The 16143-nt window shown below is 41.0% G+C and overlaps 1 protein-coding gene across 1 annotated transcript; it reads left to right on the top strand.

The window, feature by feature from the left end:
* The first annotated feature begins 1300 nt into the window (after positions 1-1300).
* Positions 1301-9398, top strand: LOC134156363 (probable ATP-dependent RNA helicase DHX35). Its single transcript, XM_062604331.1, is given in 2 exon segments — positions 1301-1347; positions 7829-9398. Coding segments are annotated over 2 exon segments (1431 nt in total). The 3' UTR covers positions 9213-9398.
* The last annotated feature ends 6745 nt before the right edge of the window (positions 9399-16143 follow it).

Genomic DNA, 16143 nt, shown 5'->3' with positions numbered 1-16143 from the left:
TATTATGCCAAATAAAAAGAACCATTTTCCAAAATGGTCTAAGTGATTCAGATGCTTGATGCCTGACCTTAAAAATAATTTATTAAAGGTAGGATTTTTTGGAACCACTTAGAGCTGTTGGTATAGCGTCAGGGCAATCCCAAGCAGAAGTACATGCTGGGAAGAAAATGAAGCCTGCAATGTACATGTACAGCCTAGAAATGCTGGGCTGTGTTGAAGAAAGTGTGACTAGGTAGAGGGAGGTGATTCTCTCCATCTGCTCTTGTGAGACCCCACCAGAAGTACTGTACCCAGCTCTGGGGCTCCCAACAAAAGAAAGACGTGGACCTGCTCAAGAGAGTCAAGAGGAAGCCAGAAAGGTGATCAGAGGTCTGGAGCTCTATGAAGACGGGGTGAGAGAATTGTTCAGCCTGGAGAAGAGAAGGCTCAGGGGAGACCTTAGAGCACCTTCCAGTGCCTAAAGGGACCTACAAGAAATTTGGAGAGGGCCTTTTTACAAGGGCAGGTAGTGACAAGACAAGGGGTAATGGCTTTAAACAGAAAGAGGGGAGACTTAGATTAGACATTTGGAAGAAGTTCTTTACTGTAAGGATGCTGAGACACTGGAACAGGTCGCCCAGAGAAGCTGTGGCTGCCCCATCCCAGCAGTGTTGGATGGGGCTTTGAGCAACCTGGTCTAGTGGGAGGTTGGTAAGTAGGGAAGGTTTTGATAACACAGCACTGTTTTCTAGGACACATTTTATGTCATTGTTCTACATATTTTATAGTAGAATAATGCATATAGAATGCAATGATAATTGATATATATGTCTTCCTTACATTGTAAGCACATCTCAGCTGGTCATCATTGGGAAGGGAAATACTGTTGGAATTGAAGATATTAAGATTCTTGAAACTGAAAGAAATTTGAACTGAATAATTTAATTCAATTCAATCCAATCGAAATATTTAGTCCTTATACAGCTTGCATTTCCATTTAGATGTTTCAGCTTCCCTACTCTCTCTAAATAGATGAGAGTGATTCAGGCAACTAATCTATGTACAAGAAAAAACAAATGTCTAGCAAGTAACTGACAGTTTAGTCCAGAGAAAGTAGCTTACTCTATGATGTAGGGTAAATCTAAGCGCTCCGTGGAGCTTACATTCATTTCGGCATTTTTTGAGGCATTAAGGAGAAACTTAGTATTAAGCATTTCATGTTGCTTTCTTCATAAAGTTACATTTAGTCTGAATAGCTGCAATTATTGATCACCTTATTAATATCTTAAAGTAAGAACAAACAAAAAAAAAAGATGTGACCATGGAAACCTTTGGGATCCAGTTTGAGAGCTATGGGTTATGTCCAAGGTACGTACTTTGTGCCTGTATTGCTTTGTCTGTGCGTAAATCAAGCTGGAAAAAAAAAATAAAAAAAAATTGCATCTTAGAAAATCTAGCACCTAGCTCTGGAAGCAGGTTATATATCAGCACTTTTCATTCATCATAGGGAAAAGGCATATTCTCTTTTATTTCGTTTTGCTTTCATTTCTGGCTCTAGTCCATAAATAAATTTCATTATTTACCTTTTATCTCCTTGGGTAATATTTTATAAAGCTTTTTATTCTATTTAAGTTACTCTTATGTACAGATGGCAACAGTTTAATTTGTGACAGGAACTCTACCTGTCTTTTTTACCTCAGGCTGTTTATGGCATAACATGAGGAACTATCATTTACACTTGTGATAGTGAAGCAGATGTTGCTCTGCCCTGTGTAATCCCCACCTGGCACCATTTGTGTTGCCTATAGCTGTAACATGTGTAGTCGAGAGGTCAGCTTGCATATCACTTGTGCTCTTTAAGATGGCTGAAGCCCTTTTTCCTAGTCTATTTTTAGCCTAGTTCTGGTGTGCTAAAAGAAAGCAGTGAATCACTACCAAATGGAAGAAAGCAAAACTCTGCTCAGGAGCTGGCAGGTAGACCAAACAGTCACTTTTTCCATTCAATTCAAATTTATGACTGAGTTCTTCTCAGTGATGGATGGCTGTATGAGCTATATAACCAGGGGGAGACTAAGCCATTCTGCATAGCAATTTTTCCTTTTTCTCTTGTTACGTGCATATCTGAGATCTCATTCTACGATTATGCATATTAAGAACATGAATATTGAACTTTCATTTATTCAAAATGGATTACACTTACTATAGTCAAAACAATACACATTACTGGAACTAGTAAAAAAGTGGTTTGATGGTCTTATGAATTTTGAGCATTTGGATTATTTTATTTTTTTTTCCTCAGGGGCATAATTTAGGAGTCTAGCATCCACTTTAGAATACTGTGAATCTTCCTTAGCATTTCCTTCATGACCCTTCTGGCTTCCATAAAGGTTAAGAGACTACCTTCAGGCTATATAACAACCCAGAGCATTTCTGCCAGATAATATGAAATATTCTGGTCAGGAATAAAGGGGGAAGCAGCTGAAACAACTCTCTTAGCTCTTTTCCAACTCCCATTCACCAGCAAATTTGCTCTTGATTTCTTTCAACTTTTATGAATGTAAACCTGCAAAAAGCTGGTGGATTTAATTTCAGTTCACCTGAATTCTATCTGTATTTAAGTACCTAGATTGGAATGATAATAAATGGAAATAAGTAAGTTGGAAACTGAGCAAAATATGAGGTATAAAACAAACTGCATACATTAGCACCAGCAAAGAAAGAATCTGGAATGATTTTCTGAAAGGTGCTTACTACAGGACAGGTTAATGGAGTTGTTTTTAGGATGAGACCTGCTCAGGGTTTAGTGTGGCAAAACAGAACCTGAATATAATTTGACTCAGAAAACCAATTTTATGACCAGAATGCTCTCAGGGTTTTTGTTTTTTCTGCAACATTTCTAGAATTTGTGTCTTGATTTTGCAGGTCAGAAGGACATATCTATTTCTCCACCTTCTTTATAACAGATGAATCAGAAAAGCCTGACATAGGTATGCTCAGGGCAAATCACAAACCCTTCAAGGCAAGTGCCATGTGCTTACCATGGTGGAAGCAACCACCGGGTGGCTGGAAACATACGCTGTGCCTCACGCCACTGCCCAGAACACTATCCTGGGCCTTGAGAAACAGATTTTGTGGCGACACGGCACCCCAGCTAGAGCTGAGTCAGACAATGGGTCTCATTTCCAGAACAGCCTTACAGACATTTGGGCCAAAGAGCATGGCATTGAATGGGTATATCACATCCCCTACCATGCACCAGCCTCTGGGAAAATCGAACGGTACAATGGGCTGTTAAAAACTACACTGAGAGCAATGGGTGGTGGGACTTTCAAACACTGGGATATGCATTTACCAAAAGCCACCTGGTTGGTCAACACTAGGGTATCTGCCAACAAGGCTGGTTCAGCCCAGCTGGAACTTTTACATGCTGTAGAAGGGGATAAAGTTCCTGTAGTGTACCTAAAGAATTTGCTGGGGAAAACAGTCTGGGTTATTCCTGCCTCAGGCAAAGGCAAAACCACTCATGGAATTGCTTTTATTCAGAGGCCTGGGTGCGATTGGTGGGTGACACAGGAGGATGGGGAAGTCTGGTATGTACCTCAAGGAGATTTGATTTTGAGTGAAAATAGTCAATGAATTAAATTGTATGATGCCGTATAACATTGAATATTACCACTTACAGGGCAGCTATGCACCCATCATTGTGCTAGATGCCTCGTGGCACCCGTCTCCACTGCTCTGGATTTGAGAATCTGAACCTGACTCCCTTTTGGTCACCACATTACTGAAGAATTAACTTTGATACAGCTGGACAGTGTATAAGTGTGATACACTGTCCAGTGGTGATAGAATCGGAGCTGGCTTCAGCATGCAACAATCCAACACCACACACCATCCACCCATCCATCCACCCATCTTTCCTGGCCTGAGAGACTGTTCTGAAAGATGGAGCCCCAGGTCAGGGATTGAATGAATGCAGCAAACCTTTCTAGGGATGGTGCATAGACTAAGGGAAGGATATCTCTGTGTGTGTATATATTTATACATCAAAAGACAGGAGACGTGATGGTGGGAAGTGCGACACCTGGCATGACGCAAGTGCTACAGAAAAATGGGTGGATACTTTCCTGATTTCAGCAGGGATACAGTTAATTTTTTTCCTTGTAGCTAGTGCCGTGCTGTGTTTTGGCTTCAGTCTGAGAACAATGCTGATAACACACCGATGTTTTAGTTGTTGCTAAGTAGCACTTATCCTGATCAAGGACTTTTCAGGTTCTCATGCTCTACCAGTAAGGAGGGGCACAAGAAGCCAGAAGGGAACAGAGTTAAGACCCCTGATCCATATTAGCCAAATGGGTATTCCATACCACAGCATGTCATGTTCAGTATATAAACTGGGGGGAGTCACCTGGAAGGGACAGATCATTGCTTGGGCCAGGTTGGGTATCGGGCAGTGGGTGGTGAGAAATTGTATTGTGCATCACTTGTTTATTGTTTGTTTTTACTTCCCCTTTTAGTTTTATATTCTCTGTTATTTCCTTTGTTGTTATTATTATTACTAGCACTATTATATTCTACTTTATTTTATTAAACTCTTTTTATCTCAACCAGTTGTGTTTACATTCTTTTGATTCGCATCCCCATCCTGCCTGGGGTGGGAGAGGAGTGGAAGAGAGGATGAACAAACTGCTGTGTGGTACTGAGTTACCAGCTGGGTTTAAATCACGATACCAGGTTTCTCATCTATTACTTTAGCTGTTCATTGGGAAGACTTGCAAAAATAAAGTGAGAGCAAACAATTCATTTTTGTTCTGGGAGGCTTGAAAACATGACCCTAAATGTTAAACTGAATCAATGGACACAGTAAAGACTCACAAAGAACCCAGAAGCAAACATCCCACAAACGCCACTGGGACTCGGATGGAAATGCAGATAATGATAGAAACACAGAAGTCATCACAGCTGTGTGTATTAAGTCGGAAGCAAGACTCATTACCAGATGCTTCAGAGGAAGGTGTAGGACAGGGACATAGAAATAGCAAAGGCCCATTTTAAAACCAAGTAGAAAATAGTCTGGCACCACACTTGCTATTACACTACCTTAGAAATCCACTCTGGAATGTCAAGTATTTGGGGGCTGAAAAATCATCAGCTATCATTGTACCTTTTTTGGGGGCTTTTTGATATATTTTTTTTTTTACATCTATTTTTGGAACATCCCAAACTGGGATATTAGTACGGTTCAACAAAAAGATGTAGTAAAAAAAAACAAAAACAAAACAACCCCCCCAAAACAACAGAAAGCTGTTTATTCCGGTGTTCACTTAAGACCACTTACGTTCCTCCCTAGCACATCTTCCCTTATTCAAAATGTTATCTGATACTTACAAAAGATGAAAGAAACTGGACCACTACAGGTCAGTGTGTATTTGTTGTCTCATTCAAGTTCATTTAAGACTTCATGTAAGATTTGCTCTTCTTCAAAGAGCTACAGAAAAGAAATCGAATAATCTTCAATAAGGAGCATGGCTTAAATGTAAAAATGGACAGGCAATGGAACTGATGGACAGGGGTAGAGCAGTTGATGTCATCTACCTGGACTTGTGCAAAGCGTTCGACACTGTCCCACATGACATCCTTGTCTCTAAATTGGAGAGACATCAATTTGATAGATGGACCACTCGGGGGGTAAAGAACTGGCTGGATGGCCGCACGCAATCAATGGCTCAATGTGCAGCTGGAGACCAGTAACGAGTGGTGTCCCTCACGGTTGGTGTTGGGATCGGTCTTTTTCAACATCTTTGTCGGTGACATGGACAGTGGGATTGAGTGTGCCCTCATCATGTTTGTCAATGACACCAAGCTGTATTGGTTGGTTGGTATGCTGGAAGGAAGGAATGCCATCCAGAGGGACCTTGACACACTTGTGAGGTGGGCTGATACCAACCTCATGAAGTTTAACCATACCAAGTGCAAGCTCCTACACCTGGCTCAGAGTAATCCCAGGCACAGCTACAGGTTGGGCAGAGAAGAGATTCAGAGCAGCCCTGTGGAGAAGGACTTGGGGTTGCTGGTCAATGAGAAAATGAACATGAGCTTACAGTGTGCTTGCAGCACAGAAAGCCAACTGTATCCTGGGCTGCATCAAAAGGAGCATGACCAGTAGGTCGAAGGAGATGATCCTGCGCCTCTACTTTGCTCTTGTGACCTCACCTGCAGTACTATATACAGCTCTGCTGTCCTCAACATAAAAAGACATTGAGCTGTTGGAACAAGTCCAGAGGAGGGCCACGAGGACGATCAGGGGACTGGAGCACCTCCCCTATGAAGACAGGCTGAGAAAACTGGGGCTGTTCAGCCTGGAGAAGAGAAGGCTGCATGGAGACCTCATAGCAGCCTTCCAGTATGTGAAGGGGGCCTATAGGGATGCTGGGGAGGGACTCTTCATTAGGGACTGTAGTGATAGGACAACGGGTAATGGGTTAAAACTTAAAGAGTGGAAGTATAGATTGGATATAAGGAAGAAGGTGTTTACTGTGAGGCTGGTGAGGCACAGGAATGGGTTGCCTAGAGAAGTTGCGAATGCTCCATCCCTCGCGGTTTTCAAGGCCAGGTTGGACAGTGCCTTGGGTGGCATGATTTAGTGTGAGGTGTCCCTGCTCATGGCAGTGGGGTTGGAACTAGATGATCTTGAGGTCCTTTCCAACCCTAACTATTCTATGATTCTATGAATATAGCAAAGACATTTTTTTTTTTTCCAGTATTTCTGCTACCAGCTGGCCCACTCTTGACTGGAAAACATGCTAGTAAATCCAGAAGGAGTAGTCAAGAGGAGCTAGAAAAAACCTAGAATGCAAAAGAAATGCATGATAGCATAAATTGTTCAGATGCACAGATGGGAAATACAATTATTGAAAGGAAGAAGTGGCTTTGAAAAAGAGGCAGGGATGTGAAATCTACAAGTATCATAGAAAGGCATTTATGGTAAACATCATTATGTACAGTTTTCTATAAACTTTAGTATTTCAGTGGGTATGTAATACTCCAACTATCTCAACATTGTCACCCACATCACCCATGAAATGGACAGAAACACCATAAATACTTTGTCTGTACAAAATCTACAAATGCCAACACTGATGGGCTGTCATACTGTCATATTTTTCCTTGTGCACCTTCCCATCTGAACTTTCCCACTCTGATGAACTGGAAAGTTCAGATTAAATTACCTGGTGTGTGCTTGCTTCTTTAAGGGAAAATTTATACATATGTTTTTATTTATTGAAAAAGTTGTTGAACTGAAACACATTTGAACTGATTTATTCAGTTAAACAAATGTTTGCTATTACTTCCTAATATTTACTAAATCTAGAAGTGTCTGGAGCAGATTTTTGATTTCCCAGCTATTTTTCAGATAATACCAACATAAGGATGAAATGGCCCCAGTTTTTCTGAAAATCAGGAGTTATTTTTACTACGGCTTTCACAAATTAGGGTAACTAAAGCTCTAAATTTGAAAACAAGAAGTTTATTTTTAACAACGGTGAATAGCTCTGACAATGTAATTTTTTTAATTTATAGCTAATCTGTATTTATATTTGTCCTGGGTTCAGCAGTAGCAGTCATGTTTTAAGAGGACATACAAGACCACAAAAACCTGAATGAAACCTTCAAGAAGGAAACTGATTTCCTAGAGTGGTATGGCTGCCTGATGAGATGCGGAACAGGGTACCCTGCCTCCTATTACCTAGAGCACTGTGACTAATACTGGCCAAACTGAGCCTGGCTCCTGACAACAGGAGGCTCTACCTGTTTTTCTGCTAATGTCTCTCCTATTTTCTCCTTGTAGTCCTGTTCCAGATTATGTAAAATCAACTGTGGAAACTACAATGAAAATTCACCAGATGGAGAATGATGGTGATATACTGGCATTTTTAACTGGGCAGGAGGAAGTGGAGACTGTTGTTTCCACGCTCATAGAACAGGCTCGGGCCCTCTCTCGCACTGGAATGAAAAGACACCTCCGTGTTCTCCCCATGTATGCTGGACTGCCTTCTCCTGAGCAGATGAAAGTGTTTGAGAGAGTTTCTCACAATGTCAGGAAGGTGGTAGTTGCCACCAACGTTGCAGAGACCTCCATCACGGTTCGCGGAATCGTATTCGTAATTGATTGTGGGTTTGTGAAGCTTCGTGCATATAACCCCAAGACAGCCATTGAATGTCTTGTGGTGGTTCCAGTCTCTAAGGCTTCAGCTAATCAGAGAGCAGGATGTGCAGGACGGAACCGCTCTGGTAAATGTTACAGGCTTTATACAGAGGAGGACTTTGAAAAGTTGCCCAAGTCCACTGTTCCTGAGATGCAGCGCAGTAACCTTGCACCCGTCATCTTGTAGCTGAAGGCTTTGGGAATCGACAATGTGCTCAGGTTCCCCTTTCTTTCACCACCTCCTGCCCAGTCAATGGTGCAAGCTTTAGAACTGCTGTATGCCTTAGGAGGTTTGGATATGCACTGCCGTTTAACAGAGCCTCTTGGAATGAGAATAGCAGAGTTTCCTTTGAATCCTATGTTTGCAAAGATGCTTCTGGAATCAGGAAATTTTGGCTGCTCCCAGGAGATTTTGACAATTGCTGCCATGATGCAGATTCAGAACATCTTTGTGATCCCTCCAAATCAAAAGTCTCAGGCTGCCAGGCGACACAGAAAGTTTGCTGTGGAAGAAGGTGATCATCTCACTATGCTTAATGTGTATGAAGCCTTTGTCAAACACAGCAAGAGCTCTCAGTGGTGTCAGGAGCACTTTCTGAACTACAAAGGGCTTGTAAGAGCTTCTGTTGTAAGAGAGCAGCTGAAAAAGCTTCTTGTCTGCTTTAAAGTGCCAAAGAAGTCTAATGAAGGTGATCCAGATCCTGTTTTGAGATGCATAGTTTCTGGATTCTTTGCAAACGCAGCTAAATTCCACTCTACTGGAGCTTACAGGACTATCCGTGATGACCAGGAACTTCATATCCACCCCACGTCAGTGTTGTATGCAGAGAAACCTCCACGCTGGGTAGTCTACAATGAAGTCATACAGACTGCGAAATATTACATGAGAGATGTGACTGCTGTGGAATCTGCATGGCTCTTGGAACTGGCACCTCATTTTTACCAGCAAGTAGCAGTACAGGATCAGCATAAAGCCCAAATGCATCTTTCCTTGACAGCAAAACGGGCTAAAGTAGGAGACCAGTGATTTGACATGACTTAAGTCTTCTGTCATCAGATGCAGAGCCTACCAGTGATTTGAAGCTGGCTACAGTCCCTTCAGGAGTCAGTTCATTAGCAATTTGATCTTCCATCAACTTAAATGTTTAAATGCCTGCCAGGATCTGTAGGGGTTAATGCATGACCAGCACATTGTAAACCTATGTAGAGCTTGCATTGTGCACATTTTATTCTTTGCCTACTTGACCACTGTTGTTAATCTGGGCATGTTGCTCCTCCTAAATAGGTAGAAAAATAATTTACAAAGTAAGAGTGGGGACCATTCCTAGCAACCCCACCAACTAATAAGAAAGAAACGCAAGCTTTCTTGGGTGCAGTGGGGTTCTGGAGAATGCACATCCCGAATTACAGTTCGATTGTAAGCCCTCTCTATCATGTGACCCGGAAGAAGAATGATTTTAAATGGGGCCCTGAGCAGCAACAAGCCTTTGAGCAAATTAAACGCGAGATAGTTCATGCAGTAGCCCTTGGACCAGTCCGGACCGGACCAGATGTAAAAAATGTGCTGTACACTGCAGCTGGGGAGAACGGTCCTACCTGGAGCCTCTGGCAGAAAGCTCCAGGGGAGACTCGAGGTCGACCCCTCGGCTTTTGGAGTCGGGGATATAAAGGATCTGAGGCCAGCTATACCCCAACTGAGAAAGAGATACTGGCAGCCTATGAAGGGATTCGAGCTGCTTCGGAAGTGATTGGCACTGAAGCACAGCTCCTCCTGGCACCCCGGTTGCCTGTGCTGGGCTGGATGTTCAAAGGCAGGGTCTCCTCTACACATCATGCAACTGATGCTACATGGAGTAAATGGGCTGCACTAATTACACAATGAACTCGAATAGGAAATCTCAGTTGTCCAGGCATTCTAGAAGTCATCATGGACTGGCCAGAGGGCAAAGATTTCGGAATGTCACCAAAGGAGGAGGTGGTGCGCGCTGAAGAGGCCCCACCATATAATAAACTGTCAGAAAGTGAAAAGCAGTATGCCTTGTTTACTGATGGGTCTTGCCATATTGTGGGAAAGCATCGGAGATGGAAGGCAGCTATATGGAGTCCTGGACGACAAGTTGCAGAAACTGCTGACGGAGAGGGTGAATCGAGTCAGTTTGCTGAGGTGAAAGCCATCCAGCTGGCCCTGGACATTGCTGAATGAGAAAAGTGGCCAGTACTTTACCTCTATACTGACTCATGGATGGTGGCAAATGCCCTGTGGGGGTGGTTGAAGCAATGGAAGCAGAGCAACTGGCAACGCAGAGGTAAACCCATCCTGGGCTGCTGCAATGTGGAAAGATATTGCTGCCCAGGTGCAGAACCTGGTGGTGAAGGTACGTCATGTAGATGCCCATGTACCCAAGAGTTGGGCCACTGAGGAACACCAGAACAACCAACAAGTGGATAAAGCGGCTAAGATTGAAGTGGCTCAGATGGACTTAGATTGGCAACGTAAAGGTGAATTATTTTTGGCCCGGTGGGCCCATGACACTTCAGGCCATCAGGGCAGAGATACAACATATAGATGGGCCCGTGACCGAGGGGTGGACTTAACAATGGACACTATTGCCCAGGTTATTCATGAGTGTGAAACATGTGCTGCAATTAAACAAGCCAAGCGGTTAAAGCCTCTTTGGTATGGAGGACGATGGTTGAAGTATAAATATGGGGAGGCCTGGCAGATTGACTATATCACACTGCCACCAACCCGCCAAGGCAAGCGCCATGTGCTTACCATGGTGGAAGCAACCACCGGGTGGCTGGAAACACATGCTGTGCCCCATGCCACTGCCCGGAACACCATCCTGGGCCTTGAGAAACAGATTTTGTGGCGACACGGCACCCCAGAGAGAATTGAGTCAGACAATGGGACTCATTTCCGGAATAACCTTATAGATATTTGGGCCAAAGAGCATGGCATTGAGTGGGTATATCACATCCCCTACCATGCACCAGCCTCTGGGAAAATCGAACGGTACAATGGGCTGTTAAAAACTACACTGAGAGCAATGGGTGCGGGAACTTTCAAGCATTGGAATACACACTTACCAAGGGCCACCTGGTTGGTCAACACCAGAGGATCTGCCAACAGGGCTGGCCCAGCCCAGTCAGAACTTTTACATATTGTAGAGGGGGACAAAGTTCCCGTGGTGCATATGAAGAATTTGCTGGGGAAGACAGTCTGGGTTATTCCTGCTTCAGGTAAAGGCAAACCCACTCGTGGGATTGCTTTTGCTCAGGGACCTGGATATACTTGGTGGGTAATGCAGGAAGATGGGGAAGTCGGATGTATACCTCAAGGGGATTTGATTTTAGGGGAAAACAGCCAGTGAACTCAATTGTATGCTGTTGCCTGCTGTGTAATGCTTTTATAGCCCATCAACTAGATGTCTCCAGGTCACCAGCGACTGGCCCTGACTTCCCTCCAGCCATCATCCCAACAGAGAATGAACTTTGAACATCATGGACCGAATGGACTCGACAGCATTATAGGGATTGGTCCATGCACTCTGAAAATGATTTTTTCCTCTTGGTCTGTATGTATATGGATGTATATATATGGGAGAGGGATGGTGTATTGAAAATGTGGGATCTGAGCACGACGTGAATGGTATGGAATAAGGGGTGGAAAATGTCCTGGGTTCAGCAGTAGCAGTCATGTTTTTCCTTTGTGGTAGCTGGTGCAGTGCTGTGTTTTGACTTCCAGCCTGGGAACAGTGCTGGTGATACCGATGTTTTCGGTTGTTGCTAAGTGATGTTTACCCTGACCAAGGACTCTGTGAGGCTCATGCTCTGCCAGGGAGGAGGGGAAGCCGGGAGGAAGCAGAGACGGGGCGCCTGACCTGGGCTAGCCGGGGAGGTATTCCATACCACAGCACGTCATGGCTGGGGTGGGGGGTGACTGGGAGTTACCCGGAAGGACACGGGCTTCCGGGTGGAACTCGTTTTCTTGGCCGGTGGTATCGTATTCTCTTCCCTTGTTATTTTCCCTTATCATTGTTGTAGTTGGTGGTAGCGGTGGTGATTTGCGTACATTGGTTGCTGGACTGTTCTTGGCTCAACCCGTGGGAGTCGCACTTTTTTTTTTTTCGATCCCCCTCCCCGTTCCTCCGGGAGTGGGGGAGAACCCCGGTGGGGGGGGGACACAGACCTCGATTGCTGTCAGCTTGGTACCACTCACTGGGAGTGAGTGAACAAGTTACCTGACTGGGTTTAAACCACAACAATATTATATTTAATTTATGGCATCCTTCTCAGAGAACAGCTAGAATTCTCTTTGATGAAGGAATAGACCCAAAGGAATTAAGTAAGTATAGGATAACAGTTCAATTCTTGAAGGGAACCCCATCTATGGTAGACCAAAATATATTTCCCAAGATTTCATAATAAGTTGTTTTGTGTGTTGTTTTTGTTTATTGGTTTGTTTTTTTTTGTTTTGGTTTGGTTTTGTTTGGTTTGCTTGTTTCTTCTCTGTTTGCTAAAATGAACACATTCCAAGAAAATGAAGGATTATTTGGAGCAAGGTGAACAGAGTTTGGAGTGAAGATCAAGTGCATAGAAAGTCTAAGACAGCTTTTCTTTTGCTCAAAGTCTGTGAAGTTAATTATACTTGTTATCCCTTGATCTTTAACTGAAAATATATTAAAACTAAGATTGTTGAAGAGCTTGTAAAAACATGTACATTTTACTGTTGACTAAAAGTAGCAAGTTTGGCAATCATTCATCTTGTAGTAATGTTTTTATCTTTTTCCTAAGATTGTACTTTTCTGAAATGTAAAACTTCTTGTCACCCTATTGTTCCTGCGTATGATTTTGGAAAGGTAAAGCCTAAAGATTGACATGATGAGTCAGATATAGTTAAAACTGTTGATTCAGTGAAAAAATCTCACAGAAACTGCTGTTATTATCATCATGTGGCAACTGTTCTGTTAGAAAACATAAATTGTTTCATAAAGGACATTGATAATGTTTTATAAATCACTCATTGTTTTAGTTCTATTTAAACACTAAAAGTGTAATATATATGAATTAAGATAAATATTGAACTACTGGATCATCAGGGATAGTCTTATAATTGCTAGCCTGATTTATAAAACTGGAACAGGCAATCCAAATGTTAAAGGCTAACTTGCTATCTATTGATTTAAGATGACACACTCCCATAGAGTACTATGGTTAAGGCCGTCCCTGTAGGGCTACATAAAACAGGAGAACAGTGTGACTTCTCATTTTTGCCATCCCCAGAGAAAAGCAGAATCATTAGCCAATAATAACATCAGAGAAAAACCTATTAAACCTATTATAGGTGTCAAACCAACATGATGACATAAAAGTAAGAGTGAACAGAGACAGTGGTCCACAGGGGATGAAATAATAGTTTTGTCTGCTGCATTTTAGTGTCTGAAGTAGAGTCCATTTGGGTTTACACTTTTCAGAGCAACTGTCAAAAGTGCCAAAACACTCTCAAGTTTCGATTTCATAGCAACTTTTCCCTCTTTGTAACTGATCTTATTCATTAGTGCCTGAGAAATAAAAAGTGGTCAACTATAGATATTGGCAAAAGCTAATTATGAAACTATTATCCTACAAAAATCATTTGTAGCATAGAGCTGAAACAGGAATGAGTACTCATTTACAACAGTTTCATTACTAATTGTTTTCAGAATTGAGTTCATTAAGCACAATATGCTCATGTGTACAATTCAAAAAGTGACATGGGAAAGAAAAGAATCCGTAAAAAGAAAATTCCTTAAAATGTTCTTACTTTAAGAATTTCCTTATGAATACTGTTTGGGGGTCAGCAACAAATAAGACCATTTCTCTAGAGGCCAGTCAAGGGAAAAGAGTATTCACAATGGAAGCCATATAGAGACAGGGAGAAACATCAAGAACATTTATAAATCTGGACTTAAGCATATACAAGAAACAAGGAATTAAAGCACTAGGAAAAAAAAAAAAAAAGAGCTAGAAAAAGCGATTTTAATTTTCCTGGTAATTTTTCACTCAGAAAAGCCCCTTAAAATGGCAGTTTGGGGAGCATTAGGTCAGAATAGCTGTTGGTCACCTGGGGTAGACCACCAGTACACAGAACTTTAGCAAACACTCACTTTGTTATGTGCTATTCATGGGAATCTTTTGAAATTTATAGGAGTTAGAAACTACACTAGACATTCTATGGAGAAAATCCCATTTGATTCTCATAACAAAACTTTTCATAGACAAGCTTAAACTGAGAATTAGTACATATTAGAAAGTGAGAAGTTCTACAATCTGACCCATTGTAGTCTAACTGTATATAAGATTTTAAATACTGAATTATTCTATTATGGTTATATTTTTACACTGCCTTCCATTCATAATAACTTCTAAGCATGTGACAAGTTTATAGGGTTTGATATGTATGTTTTGCTCTTCTGTAAATAACACTGAAAGTCAAAGTAGGAATAGTTATTCTCATATTATAAAAATATTGTATGCTTTCAAAGAAAGGTATGATGCTGTAACATGCATTAGTGTGTTGACTTTGTTACTGAGTTTTGTTAAATTATTATGTTGACTTACTTTATAACAGACTTCAAATAAAACAGGCTTGAAGGAAAATAATGGCTAAGACAAACCTTTCTGAGTTTTGGGAGTGAGTAGAATAGGATCACAACGGATATGAAGACTTATTTGGAATTGTTATACAGACGCAAATATAGCCTATTTCTTTTACAGTGGGACAATGTTTTAAAATAAAAAGAACTTTGAAACAAGAGTTTTAAGAAATTATCTGAATAAAGAATTCAGGTAATGAATTGTAATGTTATAGCAAGAATGATCTCAGGGTGTTTCCAGCCTATTTTGAGGCCTGAGCATTCTTATTAGGCAGTCTCAGGGCCAAATTCGTTGCTATGGACTTAATGAGCATTAAATGAGGTTTCAGAATCTTTTATAGACAATTTCAGCTCAAGAGTTTTCAGTGGAACCTCCCAGGAGTTTCATTAAACTCATATTTATTTAGCTTACTCAATCAGAGCAGGGGTTTGTTTCTAAATTATCCCCAAACAATGCTATTCACCGCTATTAAAGAAGAGCTATTATGCTTTATTTTTTTCAGCACAACACACTATGTATTTAAAATGTTGGGGGGTTAGATGACTTAAAATGCATTTATATACTATATTTTTATAAATAAAATTATAAAAAGTATAAAAAATGTAAATGGTTAAAAATTATTTTAGATAGTTCATAATGTCATGCAACAATTAGAAGGATAATGTCTTCTTCAGTTCTATGGATTTTGAAATAGTTTTTATGGTTTTTCATGTAGGATCTACAGGAACTTATTGTGAAGAAATGCAAAGATATGTCCATTAAATATATGACAGTTGAAAAGAGCATCATGCAAAATTTTTCTTCTTTTCAGTAATTCATCTTCTTTCTTAGGCAGTAGGCAAAGAACAGGCCTTCATTTAGGATTCATATATAATCTAGGAAAAAATAAAGCGCAAGTAATTTCATATGGTACATTATGATTTTTTTTTCCCAAAAGATAAGAATAAAACCAACATTATGTGAATTCAGTACAATCCTTTTATGTTAATTGCACAATTTATTTTTTTTTTAAACATATTCCAAGCTAACTAAAAGTAACCCATTAATTAAGACAAGATAAAATTTACTTTGCTGTTTTCTGCACAGAGATATATGGAAGGAATGGATATATTTAACAGTTAGGAGGAGTTTTATTTAGCTTTAAAACTAAAAAGAGTTAAATCTTTGCAATTTAGTCAGAAGATATCAAAATATCAGATTGATGAGTCTGAATGGGTTAGTGTTGATGATAATGTTTGACATATCTTTATCTTCTTGATCAAAGCCTGTTATCTTACATACAACACAAGGATAGTGAGTTTATTTTACCTTGATTGACA

Source organism: Pezoporus occidentalis, unplaced genomic scaffold, assembly GCF_034315485.1.
Source record: "Pezoporus occidentalis ecotype Australia unplaced genomic scaffold, CSIRO_AGI_Poc_V1 ctg85, whole genome shotgun sequence".
NCBI lineage: Eukaryota > Metazoa > Chordata > Aves > Psittaciformes > Psittacidae > Pezoporus > Pezoporus occidentalis.
Note: the sequence above shows the minus strand (reverse complement) of the source record. Positions and strands in the feature narration are given on the sequence as shown.